At 48.5% G+C, this 21,550-nt stretch overlaps 1 protein-coding gene across 1 annotated transcript in view; it reads left to right on the plus strand.

Annotated features, from left to right (window-relative positions):
- The first annotated feature begins 940 nt into the window (after positions 1-940).
- The window catches only part of TRAPPC14 (trafficking protein particle complex subunit 14), a 42,627-nt gene continuing 22,017 nt past the window's right edge, over positions 941-21,550 (plus strand). Inside the window, exons 1-3 of the mRNA XM_068272127.1 lie at positions 941-1,296; positions 10,683-10,778; positions 19,344-19,473. Of these exons, the coding sequence (XP_068128228.1) occupies positions 982-1,296; positions 10,683-10,778; positions 19,344-19,473 (541 nt within the window). The 5' untranslated portion in view covers positions 941-981. The remainder of the gene's footprint in view (positions 1,297-10,682; positions 10,779-19,343; positions 19,474-21,550) is intronic.

The raw sequence follows: 21,550 nt of genomic DNA on the forward strand, positions 1-21,550 counted from the left end.
AAAAACGAGCGCGTTTTTCTTCATAGAAACACACTTGGTGTGCAGAAAACGCACGCAGAAAAACATGCGCAGAAAACTGAAAGACAAGTGTGTTCTCTGCTTTAAACAAAAAACATTTCTTTGTTACAGCTGATACAAATCCTAAAATAAATCTGCAGTTTCTACTTCCTGATTCATGGAAGCAGACATATTGTTTACAGCCTGTGCTTTCAAATGAGCTTATCTGCTTATCTGCCATAGGCAGTCATGTGACGCAGGGGAGAGATCAAATTACAACTAGAGATTAGACACAAATGAGGAGGAATTACACAGGCTAAACTATTAAATACATTCAGGGTGCATTTCTGTTATGTTTCACTTGTGTCCTGTGCAAGAGTTCAGGTCCACTTTAGTGACAAGACAATATACTCTGTACAGCACCACGGAAGATGTCAGTGCTATATAAATAATAATAATAACTTGTGGAAGATGTTTAAAATCTTACAATTGATTGGAACAATTGATTGTTCTTATCAAATTGAAAATACATATTAAAATTGTATTGTGTGTGTTGCCACCTTCCAAAAAATAATCCCTACGGTTGTAGTTCCGCAGAGCTTTCTGGGTTATCCCTTCTCCACCTCTTATCCTCTCCTGCTAAGATGCTCAGGGCACTAATTCCCATTCCTGAGGAGTTCTGGACCACTCAGTCCCTGTTGCTAGGATACCCTGCCTGGACCAATGAATACTTGTTGCTAGGGTATCTGAGTCCCTCTGTCTCTGTTGCTAGGATACTGGATTAGGCAGGAGTAGTTGCTGCACAGCTCAGCCATAGCTAGTTGCTAGGATACCCGCATCTCCCTCTGTTGCCAGGTGAACGCTGTCTCCTTGGCGCTCCTCTATCCCGCCCTCTGCGTCGGCGCTCCATTGCTCCGGCCTGCAGGCCGCTGGTACTCGGTGTATCGGCGCTCACTAGCTCAGGCCTGGCCGGGGGATCTCATCATGGAGTCGCAGTGCGATTACTCCATGATCTTCCCGGCCTGTCCGCTGCTGCCCTCCGAGCTGCCGGGACGGTACCGCTCCCTCCCCCGCCGCAACCAGCTGTACCTGGGCGAGACGCTGCGCTTCCTGCTGGTGCTGCGCCTGCGAGGGGGGAGCGAGGCCTGCTGGGCGCCTCTGGCCGCCTCCCTGTCCGCCCTGGCCAGCGTGTGTCCCGGGGAGGAGGAGGCCGAGCCCGAGGAGGAGGACACGGGGGCTCCGTACCGGGCCTGCAGGGCCATCCTCAGCCAGCAGCAGCCGAGCGCCGAGCACTGCGGGGTGAGTGACCCAGAGCACCTGTCATTGCAGACCTGTCACCTTCACCCTCCTCCTCTGTCACCTCCTATCTGTCATCCCCATACCTGTCTCCCCATTATCCTCTGTCACCCCCAACCTCCCCCTCTGTCACCTCCATTATTCTCCCTAGTCTCCTCCTCCTCTGTCACCCCCCTTCTATCATCCTATACCTGTCACCTCCATTATCCTCTGTCACCCCAACCTCCCCCTCTGTCACCCCCATACCTGTCTTCCCATTATCATCTGTCACCCCCACCCTGCTCCTCTGCCACCTCCTATCTGTCACCTCCATTATCCTCTGTCACCCCCATTATCCTCTGTCACCCCCATCTCCTCAGCCAGCTGCAGCCGGGCACTGCGCGGTGAATGACCCGGAGCACCTGACACTGCATGCCTGTCACCTCCATTATCCTCCCCAGTCACCCCCATCCTCCCCCTCTGTCACCTCCCAACTGTCACCCCCACCCCCTCCTCTGTCACCTCCCTTCTATCATCCCATACCTGTCACCTCCATTATCCTCCTCTGTCACCCTCATCTCCTCAGCCAGCTGCAGCCGAGCACTGCGGGTTGAGTGACCCGGAGCACCTGTCATTGCATGCCTGTCACTCCCATCCTCCTCCTCTGTTACTTCCCATCTGTCACCCCCATACCTGTCTCCCCATTATCCTCTGTCACCCCCACCCTCCTCAACCAGCAGCAGGCGAGCACTGCAGGGTTAGCACCTGTCATTACATTCCTGTCACCTTCCCTCTGTCACCCCCATATGTGTCACCTCCACCCTCCTCCTCTGTCACCCCCATATGTGTCACCTCCATTATCCTCCTCAGTCGTCCCATGCTTCTCAGCCAGCAGCAGCTAAGCACCTGCCACCCCATACCTGCCACCTCTCCTCTGTCAACTCCTGCCTGTTTCCTCCCCCTCCTCTGTCACCTCCATTATCCTCCTCCTCTGTCAGCCCCGTCTCCTCAGCCAGCAGCATCAGAGCACTGTGGGGTGATGAACCCAGAGCACCTGTCATTGCATACCTGTCACCCACCTTCCTCCTCTGTCCCCCCTCCCCCCCATGTGTCACCTCCATTATCCTCCTTCTCTGTCACCCCCACCTCCTCGGCCAGCAGCAGCCGCACACTGTGGGGTGAGTGACCCAGAGCACCTGTCATACATACCTGTCATGTCCATCCTCCTCATCTGTAATCCCATACCTATCACCTTCCCTCTGTCACCCCAATACCTGCCACCTCCATTATCCTCCTCTGCCACCCCCATCCTCGGCCAGCTGCCGAGCACTGCAGGGTGAGTTACTGGGAGCACCTGTCATTACATACCTGTCACCTCCCCTCTGTCACCCCCATCCTCCTCAGCCAACAACAGCCTTCTACCTGTCACCCCTATCGTCCTCAGCTAGCAGCAGCCTCCTACCTGTCACCCCTATCCTCCTACCTGTCACCCCCATCATCCTTAGCTAGCAGCTGACGAACACTGTGGGGTGAGTGACCCAGTTCAAGAGCACCTATTCCTATGCCCCCGCCCCCCCTGTTATCCCATAACTGTCACCCCCATCCTCCTCCTCTGTCACCCCCATCCTCCTCCTCTGTCACCCCCATCCTCCTCCTCTGTCACCCCCATCCTCCTCAGCCAGCAGCAGCCTCAATTGCAGAGTGAGTGACCGAGGAAAGCACCTGTCATCCCAAACCTCTCACCTGCATCCTCCACCTGTGCCACCTTCCCTCTGTCACCTCCATTCTCCTCAGTCACCTGTCACCCCACCCATACCTGTCATCCCTATCCTCCCTCCTCTGTCACCTCCATTCTCCTCAGTCATCTGTCATCCCACCTATACCTGTCATCCCTATCCTCCTTAGTCACCTCCCCTATCCTCCCTCCTCTGTCACCTCCATTCTCCTCAGTCACCTGTCATCCCTATCCTCCCTCCTCTGTCACCTCCATTCTCCTCAGCCACCTGTCACCCCACCCATACCTGTCATCCCTATCCTCCTTAGTCACCTCCCCTATCCTCCCTCTTCTGTCACCTCCATTCTCCTCAGCCACCTTTCACCTGTCACTGCTATATAAATACATAATAATATGGCAGGACATTACACTATGGGCTTGATTCACAAAAGAGTGCTAACTGTTAGCACGGCCGTTTTTCGCATTGCGTGCGATCACAAATTTTCGTGTGAAACGATAACGTTTTTCGCGTGCAAATGCGAATTGTCGCGTGAAATCGATATCGTTTTCGTGCAAAAAATCGTGTTTGCGTGCAAAAACTTTATCGTTTCGCGTGAAAATTCGCGAGCGCGCGCAATGCGACAATTCGCGCGAAAACGGTCGTGCTAACAGTTAGCACTCTTTTGTGAATCAAGCCCCATGACTATGGTATACCTGTCGCCTTCCCTCTGTCCCTTCTACCCATCAGCTCCCCTCTATCATCCCATGCCCTTCCTGATGTCTGCAGTGTGATATTTATGCAGGAAGTGGGACGTTACTGGGCAAGGCATGCTGGTAGATAATAATTCATCATATACAAAGTCTAAGCTTTGATTTCAAGGTTGGAAGGTTGGAAAACAAAATTGCTATTTGAATTAAAAGACCCTTTTAGATGTTACAGCCGGCTACGTAGTGAAGTGGAGAGATAACTTTAATAAGTAGTTGTAATTACAGCATGACTCGTGTAGCACTGATACATGTTATAGGTAGCCATAATGCCTTCACAATTACGGGTAGTGCCTACTTATTGAGTTTTTCTTGAATTATCCATGCCGCTGTCTATCAATATTCCCTGCGGAGTATTGGACTGGATTATGGTTATAGAGTTACAATATATACTTCTGGTTGAAACCACCCCCTAACTTTCTCCTTAAAACCAGGAAAAGTGTGATCTCCAGACACCTGGGGGAGGTTGTTTGCGTTTAGCACTTGGATATGAAAGGTGGAGTCAGATTGTAAAGGCCTTGTAGGTGAAAGTTTGGATTTGAATGGTTTCCTTTGTGTAATAGGCAGCCAGTGGTGTGAATGACAGAGAGGCAGCATTAGATACATGAGAGGAGAGGTGGATGAATGGAATGTTAATTTGTCCACTTCCAGCTTCAAAGCAAGTGGAGTCCTTTTAGGAAATATGATTAGATTGTGAGCTCCTCTGAGGACAGTCAGTGACATGACTATGTACTCTGTAAAGTGCTGCAGAAGATGTCAGTGCTATATAAATACATAATAATAATAATAATAATAATATGGTAGGACATTAGGCTATGACTATGATAGGATTAGATTGTGAGCTCCTCTGAGGACAGTCAGTGACATGGCTATGTACTCTGTAAAGTGCTGCAGAAGATGTCAGTGCTATTTAAATACATAATAATAATGTAGTTGGATATTAAACTATGACTATGGCAGGATTAGACTGTGAGCTCCTCTGAGGACAGTCAGTGACATGACTATGTACTCTGTAAAGTGCTTCAGAATCACTTTGTGGCCTCTTGCACACTGCAAGTGATTCTGATTCAGATTCCGCTTTTTAATCAGTTTTTACATCCGATTTGCAGTGTGCAGGGAGCAAACTGCAAATCTGAATCGGATGTAAAAACTGATTAAAAAGCGGAATCTGAATCGGAATCACTTGCAGTGTGCAAGAGGCCTATACTTGTGTAATAGGCTTGTCACAATTAAGGTTATAGTTGGGCAAGGCGGCCGCTTAAGACTGCCTCGGATGATAATCTAGTGTGTGTACAGTGATAGGTCATCAAGAGATCCAGCGTGTTGGAGCACAGAACAATGCTATTGTTCCCTCTCTTGCCCCGCCCCCTTCCTGGTGCACCACCCATTGTCCCTCCTCCATACTGACAGAAGTCTAGTGACGTGTATGCAGCCTTGGCAACAAACTGTTATCCGAGAGATCGTAAGTGTGCATTTAGCTTGGTGCTAATATGGTTGAGGTGATCTAACAGGAAACCTCATAGGGAAGTTCCGGTAATGTGTTTGGTTGCTGTTTCCACAGTTCTGCAATGACAGTGCCCTCTGCATGTTTTTGGTTTCAAATAGGTTGTAGTAATAACTACTTGTACACAAGAGAAAGAGATGTGTGCTCTGACCAGTCATCACCTGACAATATATACTGGCTGCCTTGAGTCTATTGACTAATTAAAATGGCAAAGCGTTTGCATGCTGCATTCGCTTACCAGAATATGCAGGCTGTAAAGCTACCTCCCTGCTATTCCTGCAGGAGTTGGCCCATGCAATATATATTGCATCTCAACAGGGGTGCTGCATGTAGGCCTCCTCATACCCCCCAGAAATGGGGGGCAGCGCAGTCGCCCCCACAAGGCATCCATTGGCCGGGAGCGCTGCAACTGCCCCTCGAGCAAGAGAACATGGCCGGTACATGTCCTGGATGTGGCTGGTGCCCTGGGGGGGGGGGGGGGGGGGGTTGACCTCCCACGCCGCCCCCCCCCCCCCAAAGTATAGATTCCATACATCTGCGATTATTACTTACGTGTTAGTGCAAATTATGCATCCTGGGAGAAGACACACCGACGGTGGATCGAGGGGGTGGGGGGAGTGCAAACAAGCCCCCCAGACGCTGCCACTGCTGGGGAAACCCATCCGCACCCCCCCCCCCCCCCACCACCACCACCTCCCCAACCACAACAATCCCCAAGAAGGAAGGCACATGAAATGCTTGTACACAAGAGAAAGAGATGTGTGCTCCGACCAATCTTCATCTGACATATATACTGGCTGCCTCAAGTCTATTGAGTAATTAAATTGGCAAAGCGTTTGCATATTGCATTCGCCTACCAGAATATGCAGGATCTAAAGCTACCTCCCTGAGTTGGCCCAAGTACATTGCATCTCAACAGGGATGCTGCGTGTAGGCCTCATCGTACCCCCTAAATAACTAAGCCCACTCAGCCAATTACAACGCTTCAGGCTGTAGAGGGTGCTGTGATTGGTGAACTATTCCATATGAGGTTACCTGGTGGGTCATCTTAAAGGACGCGTGAAGTGATAGGTATATGTAGGCTGCCATATTTATTTTCTTTTAAGCAATGCCAGTTGCCTGGCAGCCCTGCTGATCCTCTGCCTGTAATACTTTTAGCCATAAAACCTGAACAAGCATGCAGCAGATCATTATTGTCAGATCTGACAAGATAATAATAATAATAATGGCAGTATTTGTATAGCGCCTTTCTCCTATCGGACTCAAAGCGCTTGTGAGGCAGCCATTAAAGCGCACTCTGTAGGCAGTAGCAGTGTTAAGGAGACTTGCCCAAGAAACTCCTTACTGAAATAGGTGCTGGCTTACTGAACAGGCAGAGCCGAGATTTGAACTCAGGTCTCCTGTGTCAGAGGCAGAGCCCTTAACCATTACACTATCCAGCCACTAAGATGAGCAGCATGCATGTTTCTGGTATGATTCAGACACTACTGCAGCCAAAGAGACCAGCAGGACTGCCAGACAACTGGTACTGTTTAAAAGAAATAAATATGGCAGCCTCCATATTCGTCTCATTTTAGGTTCTCTTTAACCACTTGAGGACCACAGTGGTAAACCCCCCTAAAGACCAGGCTGTGTTTTGCATAATTGGCCACTGCAGCTTTAAGGCCAAGCTGCAGGACCGCACAACACAGCACACAAGTGATCCCCCCCCTTTTCTCCCCACCAACAGAGCTCTCTGTTGGTGGGGTCTGATCTCCCCCCCTCCCCCTAGCCCCACCTCCCCTAGCCCCCCCCCGGGTTTATTTTTTTTCATAAATATTTGTGTGTTTTTAAATTATTTTTTACTATTTTTTTTATTTATTTATTTAAAACCCTCCCTCCCCCCAGCCAGCCAATCATAGCGATCAACTCTCATAGGCTTCACCCAATGAGAGCCGATCGCTCTCTTGTCCCCCAGGGGGACAGCCGTGTCACACGGCTGTCCCCAGTACAGTTGCCGATCGCAGCGCTGTACATGTAAATAGACGCTGATCACGCCGTCTAACAGTTGCTCAGACACTGAAGAGGGGGCGGAGCTCTGCCCCCCGAGCAGGAGATGCGCGCGATCTGCAAAATGCAGCCCCAGGACTTGACGCCAATTGGCGTTAGGCGGTCCTGGGGCTGCCGCCATGCCTATTGACGTGGGGCGGTCTTTAAGTAGTTAAACTATACTAGTTCTCTTAGCTTTCATCTTGCATCAGAAGTCAGATATGCAAGTTCTGAAACTTTTGGCTTTCAGGATTTCAGGCCTGGCCGGGCTGGTGATTGGTCGCTGTGTTGACAGTCAGGAAGTGTCTGGATTGTGCGTGGCGATAAGCAGCTCTGGCTGTGTCCCGATCATCGTATCTGCGTCGTGTATGTCAGGAGGTGCTGGCTGTGATATGCCGCTGCTAGTCTGTTTCCAGAAAGGTGACTTCAGAGTGGCTTTGATGAATAATTGAACATGGTGTTTCCTGCCTGGACAAACTTGCAGCCGAGTGCTGTGCAAGCTTTATTATTGCTGACTTGTCTCCTATTTTTCCGTGCTGTAATCTGTCACCTGTCTGCAGCCTCCTGCTGCCTGATCACGTTTACTCATTATACAAATCACTGACACTAGGCTGCTATACAGTGTCCTGCAGTCTCACGGCTTCCCATTCAACAGGGAACAGGTTCAAAAAAGTTCCTTTAAAGGGGAACTGAAGAGAGAGGTATATGGAGGCTGCCATGTTTATTTCCTTTTAAGCAATACCAGTTGCCTGGCAGTCTTGCTGATCCTCTGCCTCTAATACTATTAGCCACAGCCCCTGAACAAGCATGCAGCAGATCAGGTGTTTCAGACTTTAAAGTCAGATCTGACAAGACTAGCTGCATGCTTGTTTCTGGTGTTATTCAGATACTACTGCAGAGAAATAGACCAGCAGGGCTGCCAGGCAACTGGTATTGATTAAAAGGAAATAAATATGGCAGCCTCCGTATACCTCTTCAGTTCCCCTTTAAGTGTACCTGAGGCGAATGGACAAAAATGTACTTACCTAGTGCTGCCCCCTGCAGTCTGTCTGCTCCATTGCCGTTCTCCCCGTCCCTTTGGTTGTGCTGCTGTCAGCCCCATAAAGACCTTTCTCGGGTGAGTCACGCTTTGCCGCGTTTTGGCCACGCGCACCAACCGATCACGCTCTTGCAGCAGTGAGTATTCTACGCATGAAAAGTTTAAAGGGACTCGGAGCTGAACAACATAAAAAGATTTATACATACCTGGGGCTTCCTCCAGCCCCATCCGCTCAGATCGCTCCCACGCCACCGTTCCTCCGCTGCCCGCAGGTTCGGGAACCGGGTCCCCGCACTTCCGTCAGTCGGAGCCAGTCTGTTGTAAGAGAAGTGCACTGCTTGCGTATCTCTCCAGCAGCCGCTATAGAGATACGTAGAGGGTGCACTTCTCTGGCCTAGACTGGCCCCGACTGCGCTGCTGTGGCCGCTGCCCCCCTTCCTGGCTGTTATCCTCTCCAGGCTACCTGGGGGCAACCTATGGGGGGGAGGGCGCAAAGATGACATTGAGGGGAGGAGCAGGCAATAGGCAATCCGGTTCTCCCTCCGTTTTTGTGTGCAAAGTAGCCTGTGTAGAGGGAGATGCGTTTTTGTGTCGCCTTTCATTGCCTCCGCAGGTATCTCCGGGCTCCGTGAAAATGTTGCAAATCCGGACTCTTCGTTCAGTTTTTCAAACTGGATCTAGCCTCTATTTTTACCTTTGGTATCAGTGGCTCTGGTTTTGGTCCAAGCCAAAAAAAAAACGGAGCCACAAATACGTTTTTTATACAAGTGTGAACCGACCCTAACCAGGGCTGTGGAGTCGGTACAAAAATCATTAGGCTCAGACTGCCCTGTTTATGAAGTTAATTTACATTCATTTGTACGTGAATAACTGTACATTGATTTCCAAGTTTTTTTTGCATATGGAATGCAAAAATGTGCATTTCCATTGACTTGCCTTTTATGTGATTTGCATGTCCCTTTCGAAAAAAAAAGTAGGAAGTTTTGTTTTTTGTTTTGTTGCATAAAAATCGGATGTGAAAATTTGCATTAAAACGCACAGCAAGTGCGGCTTGTATCAGATGTGCGGCAAATGCAGAAAAGCACAATTCGCATACCTTCCATGATTTATATTTTTATATGTCTCCCCAACTAAACTTAACTGGGCACCCCGACTGTCCCAAATGATCCTATTCCCAAGTTGCATTCAATTTCATGTAAATTTGCATGCAATCTGAAATTATTGACCACTGCGGATACTGAAAATGAATGTTGTAAGCATTAGACACTGACGCGGAAAAAAAATTATGATATAATGAATTGGTTGTGTAGTACGGATAATTACTAGAACATTAGTAACAAAGAAAATATTCTCATTTTTATTTTTAGTTATATAGTGTTTTTTATAACATTGCATCATTCTCTAATATGTGCAGTTTACACACTACTCAGCATTCTAAATGATTTTCCAGAGCAGGCCAGTGAACTATTGACCAGTCCTCTGCAGAAGAAAAAGAAAATCCTTGACTGACAGCTCAGATAACAACCTTCAGAACTCAGAGCTCTCTGCAACTTTGAAGTAGTAGAGCTCAGTGGCTTTTTTGCATAGATAACAACTGGAATTTCTTAACTCTTCCTACTGGAAATATTAGACTTATGTCTCTGCTCCGAATGTTTTATTTCTGAGCTGTACTACAAATACAAATCATTATATCATCTTTTTTTCGCTTCAGTGTCTCTCTAAGCAATTTTATTCATTATGTAATTTTCGCTACAGTTCCTCTTTAAGTGGCCGGTTTTATACAGATATGTTGCAGGGCGGTGTTATTGTCCACACACACTCCTCTTCCTGTAACAGGTCACAAAATACTGGCTGGGGAAGGAATCTGAGGGCAAGATGCACAGAGGCAAATACAAAGCTTTCCTCTAACCACTCATGAATCAATCGTTTTGTAGATTATTTAGTCAGTGTTTGCCCATTGTAAAATCATTCCTCTCCCTGATTTACGTTCTAAGATTATGACAGGTGGTGAAATCTTGTTTCTGGTGATCTGTGCAGAATGTTCATTACTGAGGGAGATATTCTTTGCTTGGCAGTTGGAAAAAGCTGTTATTTGCCACAATGTAATGAGGTTCACAGACAGCAAACTGTCAGGACCATGCTCATGACATCACACGGTGGGAGGGGTTTCACCACAATATCAGCCACACAGAACCCCCTGATTATCTATCTATTTTAGAAAAGGTAAAGATTTCTCATGGGAAAGGGGGAATTGGCTTCTGATTGGAATGAAGTTCAATTCTTGGTTAAAGTTCCTCTTTTAAGCTGGTTCTGCTTGATTTCCTTTCCTCTGACTGTCTGGACCTCTCATATCTTCACAGACCCCAGTGACGGATCCCGTGGTCTCCAGCGATGAGGTCATCTTTCCCCTCTCTGTGTCTTTAGATCGGCTGCCCCCAACCACTGTCAAAGCAAAGGTAAGTCTGTGGGTGTCCTGTATTACTGCTGTCTGTAGCCACCTGCACAGTATGAGTCGCTGAGCTCCTCTGTACGGGGTGCTCGTCTGTAAACTGTGTCAAGTGTTTACAGGATGTTTACATCACTTCCTTCCTTTTCTATTTTCTCACAAACGATGCTGTTCAATTACAATAGTTTTCTTTAGAATTTTTTATATAATTGTTGGATACAACCAATAATTTTTAGTTGCTTCCCATTTACGAAATTGATCGAAATTAGGAATAGTTTATAAAATTGTATAGATAATGGGCACCACCATAAAGCATTTCCAAGCAGTCATCACAGATGCCCCAGAGTCTGACAGCAGCTGCTCTTTTCACTGCCTGAGGAAGTGGGTTGAGATCCACGAAACGCGTCACAATTTTTTTGAAGTACATAATAAACAATTTTTTGATGACAGCACCTTGCTGACTCTTCATTGGGGAGGTGGGTTTTTACTCCCCCTTGATTTTATTATATTTTATTCTGATTGGCGCCTCTGTTCTACCCGTATACATTGTATTTTCCTATGGTGCTCAGTCTGTAGTAATATGAAGATTAGAGACCTGACAGAGGGAATATGTGAGGTCTGTGATGAGCAGATGTGTCCTGACTTGTTGCAGAGAATTCCAGCTGTGGTCAGCCTCTTCTCTTCCGCATATACAGCGTGTACTGTGTCTCTGCAGGGCTGGAGCTGTCAGCGTGTGCAAACAGCTGTCTCCGGGAAATGCTGCCGCCTGCTACCTAATCAGGATTGTGCATAGTTATACAACCCTGAGTTTATGGATGTTTAACCACTTCAGGACCACAGTCTTTACCCTCCCCCCTTCCCCCCCAAAGACCAGGCCATTTTTTGTAAAATAGGCCACTGCAGCTTTAACCACTTGAGGACCATGGGCTTTACCCCCCTTAAAGGGAAGGTTCAAGCAAAATAAAAAAATGAGTTTCACTTACCTGGGGCTTCTACCAGCCCCATGCAGCCATCCTGTGCCCTCGTAGTCACTCACTGCTGCTCCAGTCCCCCGCTGGCAGCTTGCCGACCTCGGAGGTCGTCAGGATGCCTTGCGTACATTTTTACGCATTCCCACCAGTGCAGGAACGTTAACACATACATTTTTACGCATTACTGGTTCAATGCGTACATTTTTACGCATTGAACCAGTAATGCGTAAAAATGTATGTGTTAATGTTCCTGCACTGGCGGGAATGCGTAAAAATGTACGCAATGCATCCTGCTGACCTCCGAGGTCGGCAAGCTGCCAGCGGGGGACTGGAGCAGCAGTGAGTGACTACAAGGGCACAGGATGGCTGCATGGGGCTGGTAGAAGCCCCAGGTAAGTGAAACTCATTTTTTTAATTTTGCTTGGACATTCCCTTTAAGGACCCAGCCCCTTTTTTTCCATTCAGACCACTGCAGCTTTCATCGTTTATTGCTCGCTCATACAACCTACCACCTAAATGAATTTTGGCTCCTTTTCTTGTCAGTAATAAAGCTTTCTTTTGGTGCTATTTGATTGCTGCTGCGATTTTTACTTTTTATTATATTCATCAAAAAAGACATGAATTTTGTCAAAAAATGATTTTTTTTAACTTTCTGTGCTGACATTTTTCAAATAAAGTAAAATTTCTGTGTACATGCAGCACGAAAAATGTGGACAAACATGTTTTTGATAAAAAAAAAAAAAAAAAAAAAAAAAAAAAAAAAAAAAAAAAAAAACCCATTCAGCCTATATTTATTGGTTTGGGTAAAAGTTATAGCGTTTACAAACTATGGTGCAAAAAGTGAATTTTCCCATTTTCAAACATCTCTGACTTTTCTGACCCCCTGTCATGTTTCATGAGGGGCTAGAATTCCAGGATAGTATAAATACCCCCCAAATGACCCCATTTTGGAAAGAAGACCTCCCAAAGTATTCACTAAGAGGCATGGTGAGTTCATAGAAGATTTTATTTTTTGTCACAAGTTAGCGGAATATGACAGTTTGTGACAAGAAAAAAAAACAAAAACAAAATTCCATTTCTGCTAACTTGTGACAAAAAAAAAAATGAAATCTGCCACGGACTCACCATGCCCCTCTCTGAATACCTTGAAGTGTCTACTTTCCAAAATGGGGTCATTTGTGGGGTGTGTTTACTGTCCTGGCATTTTGGGGGGTGCTAATTTGTAAGCACCCCTGTAAAGCCTAAAAGTGCTCATTGGACTTTGGGCCCCTTAGCGCAGTTAGGCTGCAAAAAAGTGCCACACATGTGGTATTGCCGTACTCAGGAGAAGTAGTATAATGTGTTTTGGGGTGTATTTTTACACATACCCATGCTGGGTGGGAGAAATATCTCTGTAAATGACAATTGTTTGATTTTTTTTTACACACAATTGTCCATTTACAGAGATTTTTCTCCCACTCAGCATGGGTATGTGTAAAAATACACCCCAAAACACATTATACTACTTCTCCTGAGTACGGCGATACCACATGTGTGGCACTTTTTTGCACCCTAACTGCGCTAAGGGGCCCAAAGTCCAATGAGTACCTTTAGGATTTCACAGGTCATTTTTGTTTCAAGACTACTCATCACGGTTTAGGGCCCCTAAAATGCCAGGGCAGTATAGGAACCCCACTAATGACCCCATTTTAGAAAGAAGACACTCCAAGGTATTCCGTTAGGAGTATGGCGAGTTCATAGAAGATTTTATTTTTTGTCGCAAGTTAGCGGAAATTGATTTTAATTGTTTTTTTTTCACAGTGTCATTTTCTGCTAATTTGTGACAATTTGTGATTGACAGGTGATCAGGGGGATAGATGCATACAGTAATACACAGGAGTGGGGGGGGGGGGGGGTCTGGGGAGAATCTGAGGGGTGGGGGGGTGATCAGGAGGGAGCAGGGGGCAGTTTAGGGAATAAAAAAAAAATAGCGTTGACAGATAGTGACAGGGAGTGATTGATGGGTGATTGGGTGCAAACAGTGGTCTGGGGGGTGGGCATGGGGGGGGGGTCTGAGGGGTGCTGTGGGCGATCAGGGGGCAGGGGGGCGGGAAATCAGTGTGCTTGGGTGCAGACTAAGGTGGCTGCAGCCTGCCCTGGTGGTCCCTCGGACATTGGGACCACCAGGGCAGGAGGCAGCCTGTATAATACACTTTGTATACATTACAAAGTGTATTATACACTTTGTATGCGGCCATCCGGGTGCTAGTAACCTGCTGACGCTTCCGAATGGCCGGCGGGTTACAGCGCGAGGGGGGCGGAGCCAGGCGCCGGTGGCTGATCGCGTCACGAATGACGCGATCGCACCGCCCATGCCCGTACAAGGACCGCCGCCTCTGTGCATGCGGCGGTCCTTGCGGGATCCACTTGCCGGCCGGCTCTGTGCAGTGGGCGGTCGGCAAGTGGTTAGGGCCACAACACAGCACACAAGTGATTTCCCCCCCCTTCCCCGTTTTCTCCCCACTCACAGAGCTCTCAGTTGGTGGGGTCTGATCGCTCCCCCAGTGTTTGTTTTTTGTTTTTTTGAAAATGTTTTTTATTTATTTTTAAATATATTTCCTTATTATTATTATATATATTTTTTTTTTTACTAAACCCTCCCTCCCCTCACCAGCCAATAACTGTGATCGGCTGTCATAGGCTTCAGCCTATGACAGCTGATCACCGCCGAGACTCTGGAGGGGACAGCTGAGTGACACGGCTGTCCCCAGTACATCGCTGCTGTAGATTGCAGCGCTGTACACGGTAATTAGATGGCAGTTTTGCCGTCTAGCTGTCTCCGAGCGGTGATCGCCACTGCGAAGCAGTGCATGCCAAGCAGGAGATGTGTGCGATCTCCTGCAAAACAAAGCCCCAGGACTTTACGCCGATCGGCGTTAGGCTGTCCTGGGGCTGCCGCTGCGGCCACACCCATCGACGTGACGCGGTTGGCAAGCAGTTAGAGGAGCTTCAGCCTACACAAACATACTGTCATTAAGTTGCATTAGTTATGTTGATTAAAATAGATAGGTAATATAATTTCTTACCCACCCTGTTTTTAAAGAACAGGCAAATGTTTGTGGTTACATGAGGGCAGCCATCTTTTTGGTTGAAAGGAGGTGACAGGGAGTATGAGACACCATTTCAACTGTCCTGTGTGCTGATCACCCCTCCCAGTTGCTAAGCAATGAGAACAACATCATCAGAAATACCATCATGCTTTGCACAGCCTCAGGGGAAACATACCCGGGTAGTTTTCTTTGATGGGGCGGAGCTTAGCTTCTGTGCAGCTAAAACTGAAACTTGGGTAAGAAAAAAACAACGTTCTGATGCTGCGAAACTGTTAAAGAAACACCAAGCCTTTCCAGTGCTGCTCAGTAGATTTTTAGTCTGGAGGTTTACTTAAACCTCCCTGGTGGTACGAAGTTTTAGAAGCCGCGTCCGTGGGATAATTTTTTAAAATGATAGTTACTCTATATGCCTAAGCTAGCACTTTGCTAGCTAATTATTTCCCCCATACCCCCCGGAACCGTTCTGATCCCACCGATCACTTGTCGCTATGGTGACGCTCCGACATGACATGCTCAGTCCCACTTCTCCCCATAGCGAAGCCTGGAGGTGAAGGCTGTGCCATCGCCAGATCCCTGGGGGGTATGTATTACGGCGGTGATCGGTGGGGACCGGAGGCACTTGGGGGACATAATTAGCTAGCAATGTGCTAACTAAAACATATAGAGCAACTTTTATTTTAAAAAATCCTCCCGGGGCCATGTGATCCCCTGCGGTGGCTAGCCCAACCCTAGGTGGGGCTTACTGCCAGGGAGGTTAAAGTGTACCTGTAGGGAAAACTTTGCCCAAAGCAGATACTCACCTTAGAAGAGGGAAGCCTCTGGATAATCCAGAGGCGTCCTGTATCCCCCTGAGCTTGCCGTTCCAATGCTGGGACCCCTGAACTGCTTCGTCAAGGGCTCGTCATAAAGGTTTGCACAGCCACGCTCCCTTCTGTGTACAAGCATGGCTGCACTGCAGAAGACACAAGACTGGTTACACAGAGCCACTCGCGTGCGGCTTCTTCCTCCATTCATAGTCTGCTTTCCTATCATCCTGCAGCCCACCGCTGGTCGCCGGGACCCTCTTCCCAGTCGTGTATGATGGCGGCCGCACCGCACAGGCACACTGTCGGCTTGTGCAGTAGCACGGAGCTGCTTGTGCACGTAGGAGAAGGCCATGCACCAGCGGCTCCATGCTGCTGAGCAAGCACAGGCTGACTTGAGCCTGCACAGTGCTCACTTCAACATGCCCTGGTCAAATAGGTCCAGAGGGCCCCTACGTTGAAACAGTGAGCTCGATGGGGGCAGGGGAAGCCACTGGATTATGAACATGGAGGATCGCATACAAGTAGGGGGCTAGGGGCCAGCTCCCTGAAAATAAGTATTGCCTGTCCAATGGCACACTCTATTCACCAATCTCCCTTAAAGGGAGGTTTGTTTTATATATTTAGTTCAAAAGGTTACAATAGAGTAACCAAGCAGCTCGGGGTGACCCAAACCACTAGGAAAGTATAGAGGGCTAAAAGAGACCGAAAAGCCCTCCTACTGAAAAGCAATGCTTGGTGTGATTTGCCTTCTTAAAGCCAATGGGTACCGCTGTAAAAATAAAAAAATCAGATACTCACCTAAGGAGAGGGAAGGCTCGGTCCTAATGAGCCTTCCATCTCCTCTCCCGGTGCCCTTTGTGCTGCGCTGGCTCCCCCGTTTGTGTCCGCCGCCGCAGGGACTTCGGAGGTCTTCGGGAGCACTCGGGCTTCCGAAGACGGGCCGCTCCATACTACGTACGCGCAAGTGCGTCATAGAGGGCGCTCGCGCATGCGTAGTATGGAGCGGCCGCGTCATCGGGAGCCCGAGTGCTCCCGAAGACTTCTGAAGTCCCTGCGTACACATTCACTTTAAAACAGAAGGAAACTTGCAATAATGCAGCTTTAATTCTGGGAATACACGGCTCGATTCTGAGCTATTTAGATGCAGTGTTCTCCCCAGGCTCTTTTAGCCGAATGCTCCACCTGGTTAGTTTTTGTGCCCCCCCGGCTGTCACGGCTCACCTCCTACTATGCTGTAAGCAGAGTTACTCACAGAAGCACTGGCCCTGCATTCTCTCCTTTCGGCCCACCCGGCTACTATTTCATGCCACCCGGCTGGAAAAAATTTCTGGGGAGAACACTGAGATGGCTCGATAGATAATTTCCGACATGTCCGATCTCCCGCCCGATCGTTTCCGTGCTTGATTCCGCATTGAGGACAATGGAAAAAGATAAGAAATCCGAGCAGAATTGAGCGGGGAATCGAGCGGCAAAATCGAGCCGTGTATGCCCAGCATAAGTAACCATTTGTGGTTACCCACAATGCACCACTGCTGAATATGCAAATGATCTCTTTTCGCCCCTGTGAGGCAGGCTAGCATCCAGAACTGCTGGTGTATGGCAAGCCTATAGCTTTCAAATTTACACAGCCACTCCAACCCCGCATAGTTCAAAAGCTGATCTCAAGATGGCGCCGGACTCGGACGCCACGGCCACAGGCCTCTGGACTTTTTTCTTCTTTTCCTCCTAGTCCACCCTCACTGCACTTGCCCGATCTCCCCTATCTATCTGGGGAGCGGGCGTGCATCGCAGGCTGCCGAGCGGTTTGAGGATGACAGAGGCTTTGGGCTCCGGTGGGGACTGTCGCAGCCGGGGGGGCAGGAAGGGCACTATGCGGCCGAGCACTGCTCACTGCCCACGCCAACTCCACTCGACCTGCACTGGAGAGAGCTTTGGTGTCTCCCTCCAGCTCTGCCGCACCACCGGATTGAGAGACACTCTGGCGGGGGGCCAGAGCTCCGGCACCCAGCACTCACGCTGAGGTCCGGCTCTCTGCGTGGTCGGGCTCGGCCGACAACCCGACCGCTGCAGGTCCTTGCCGCCGCTGCCTGGGGCCTCCTCGCCAACTGGTGCTGGCTCACCGCCGAAACTGCCACACGGACTGCTCACCACCGAAGCTGCCACACAGATCGCTTTCCTCCTGCCGGTCCGATCTCCGCTGCCACCCACGTGGACCAGACCCTCGCATCAGGACAACAACGCCGCCGCTACCACGCCGCCGCTACCACGAGGGAAGACAGGGAGCCACCACGAGCATACGCAGGGTAACTGGCCGACCAGGTCTGCACTGCAATCCCGAGGGGTCACCCTGGGAACCTCCCGCCCTCCACCACCACCACCGGGTCCCCACCCCCCGCTCATAGTGCCACTAGGCCGCAAGCTGGGGGCTGGATTTCTGAGGGCAGCCATGGGATCCATCGGCCACACCACCTACCAGCTGGATGGCAGGAACACTCTGAACTCTCTCTGGACAGCAGGAACTCTATGGTCTCTCTCTCTCTCTCTCTCTCTCTCTCTCTCCCTCTCTCTCTCTCTCTCTCTCTCTCTCTCTCTCTCTCTCTCTCTCTCTCCCTCTCCCTCTCTCTCTCTCTCTCTCTCTCTCTCTCTCTCTCTCTCTCTCTCTCTCTCTCTCTCTCTCTCTCTCTCTCTCAACAATTTTTCTTCTTCTCATTCTCTCTCTCTCTTTATTTCTTGCTTTCTACCTTCCTTCTCTCTCCTTCTCTAGTACTGTCGGACATTATGGGGCGCCTGAGTTGCGACAAAGTAGTGAGCGCTGCCAAGGAGGCAGGCAGCTCCGCTCATACAGCACTAGGACCCCTCTAGTTTTTTTTGCTGCTATGTATATGCCTATTGTATACTACACTGCATGCATTATACCACTCAAGTGTATATTCACTGTATGTCTGATACTGTACCGTACCATCACCGACCCTGTAAGTGCCAAAAATAATTCCGGGTACAACTCCGTTGTACTTGGCGAAATAAATGATTCAGATTCTGATTTCAAAGGTGCCATAAAATAAAATCTTTAGACTAAATTAAAGGCGACATGAGGTGAAAATAAACCGATAAATTAAATAATTTTATCTATCCTCCTTCTTCTTAAAATTACTATTTTTAGCTGTTTCAGTTTTATTTTTTTAAATCTGCTTGTTACATTTTTTTTTTTTTACTGCGCCATTGTCTCTGCTCAATTGCACATGCATTGAAGTATGCCAAAAATCTATGAACTATTGACCCTTCTTATCTCATTCCTGCTCTCAGAAGCCTTTTTCTGCCAGGAAAGTATTTAATGGCTGTAATTCCTTGTAAGTTTATACATGAGGGTTTCGCTATAGTCCGTCAAGGTCCCAACCCCGGACAAAAACTTGCATAGCTGATTTTTAACTCTTTCAGGCAGAGGAAGAAGAAAAAGAACACAGCCTAGTTATTTGTGTGCTTAGCACTGTACATACATATCTATCATCATGCCACATCACCTCATGTGTCCTGTAAAGGTTTAACATACTGGTTCACATGGGAACGGGGGGAGGTGGGAGCTATAAAAAATATGTTCAAGCCTTACACCCCCCCACCCACCTTTTATGAATGCTGTTTTTGCATTTTGTCTGTGAAGAGCTGCAGATGATGCTGTCCGCCCTCCTTACCCTCCTCTCTATTCCTCTCATAGATTGTAGTGACGGTGTGGAAGAGGGACGCAGAACAACCGCGGGTGAAAGCGCTCGGCTACCGCTCCCTGCTGCTAAACTCTAACCCAGGTCAAATCTTCCGAGAGGAGCAGGCCACGTTTAAGGCTCAAGGTGACTTTCATGGGACATTTTATACCTTTTTCTTTTATGGTCATTGTAAACAGAACCTGTCTCACAAGTGTGCATAATCAGTTAAAGTGGATCTAAACTCTTGCACAGAACTCTTGCTCATAACTGGCTGCAGACGTAGATGAAAAGGTCATTTTTAACATCTACTTATTTACAGAAGTATTTATCTAATTGGGTTGTTTTAAGGAAAGCTTAGATTTCTTCTGAGTGAACTTTCTGATGATGTAGCTGTTGTATCAGTGAACTCATGCAGCGTGTGCCTTGAACCCTTATCGCTGGTTTTGCAGTGTGACATGTACGGGAATTTGCATATGTTTTTGCTCTTCAGTTCAGCACATCATAGCTATGACCTCTCCTCTTGGCATTCATGCAAAATCTCATGTAAATGTGTTCCGGGCTGCTTGTGCTGGAACAGCTGTTTCATGCAATGTATACATGTCTCAGCTTGGGGCTTTCACTGGCTGTTTATGTGGCTGATCAAATCAAATCAAAAATAGCTTTATTGACATGACCAAAATTAATACAGTGTTTGCCACAGCAAGGAGGAATGGGGAATATGGAAGAGGGTGGGGTAGGGGTACAATGGTTAAGCACTCCGTGGTCATTTTCAGGTTTACAGTTCATTTAACCTCCTCTCAGTCTGTGGCATGCTTTGACATAGTGTGCAGCAATTGTCTTTGTGGATTCCTCCTCTCAGTCTGTGGCATGCTGAAGCGTGCAGCGAATATCACTGTGGACTCCTCCTCTCCGAGTTGAATGTAGAGCAGGCGTGTCAAAGGACGAAATTAAACATTGGGACCAAGTTGCAGGCCAACTTCAATGTCTACTGGCCCCTTCCCTCCTCTATACAGTTTCTTAGTGTCTAGCACGTCTCTCCATCCCTCATATACCTTCCCTTGTGGTCTAGGGCTTCACCCACAGTATAGCTTTCCTGGTGGTAGAGAGTTGGCCAAACATAATGCAAAGTGGGGAAGCCACTTCAGGGCCAAATTTCAAAGTCAATGTTACCCGATGTAAAAAAACAAACCTCAGATACTCACCTAAGGAGAGGGAAGGCTCTGAGTCCAAATGAGACTTCCCTCTCCTCTCCCGGTGCCCGGCCCCGCTCAGAATCCCCCGTAGCAGCATTCGACCAGTTTGGTCAAATACTGCCGCTTCCGCCGCCGAAGGGAGGTTTCGGAAGTCTTCGGGGGCACTCGGGCTCCGTACTGAGCATGCGCGAGTGCCCTCTATGACGCACTCGCGCCTGCGCAGTATGAAGCTGTCTGTCTTCGGGAGCCCGAGTGCTCCCGAAGACTTCCGAAGTCCCCCGCGGCGGGGGATTGGAACGAGGGAGCCAGCGCAGCACGGAGGGCACCAGGAGAGGAGAGGGAAAGCTCATTAGGACCAGAGCCTTCCCTCTCCTTAGGTGAGTATCTGACTTGTTTATTTGATTGGGTAACAATGGCTTTAATCGCCACAAGGCCCAGATTTGGCCCGTTGGCCAGAGTTTGACATGTATGATGTATAGTTTTCTCTCATCCTCTAACGTCTGAAAGTCTGGAAATGGTGCCATCAATTTCTTAAAGAAGGGTTCCCTGGTTGTTGCCACTGCTTTCTCCCATGATATGCTTCTTGCAACACTCTCACTCCACCCCCAACATAACTCAGAAAATAACTAAAGTCCAGCAGATCGGAGAGATCAGTGCATCATGCTGCCGACTCCATTATGAGCGGTGGGGTGAAAGTGCTCGGCTATCGCTCTCTGCAGGAAACCAGCGCTTCCTGCAGACTGCCTGCTTGCATTGCCCAGCTACCCCAGCTGCAGGAGTTTCCTCCTTATATCACACGGGCACAGCCCCCGCTGCATAGGATCGCTCTTTACCTCGCCTCAGGTTCCCTTTAAGGGATCGGGCAGCATGAGCTTAGACAGCAGGCGGAGAGCCAGGAGGGGGATTTGTGCTGTCAGCAGGCAGGCTTTGATGTACCTCATGCTGTCCTCATTTCCTATAATGATGCCAAGATCAATAATGCACGCACGCTACATTATTGATGAAGGCCACAAATGAAGAGATTTTCT

Source organism: Hyperolius riggenbachi, chromosome 3 (genome assembly GCF_040937935.1).
Source record: "Hyperolius riggenbachi isolate aHypRig1 chromosome 3, aHypRig1.pri, whole genome shotgun sequence".
NCBI classification, from domain to species: domain Eukaryota; kingdom Metazoa; phylum Chordata; class Amphibia; order Anura; family Hyperoliidae; genus Hyperolius; species Hyperolius riggenbachi.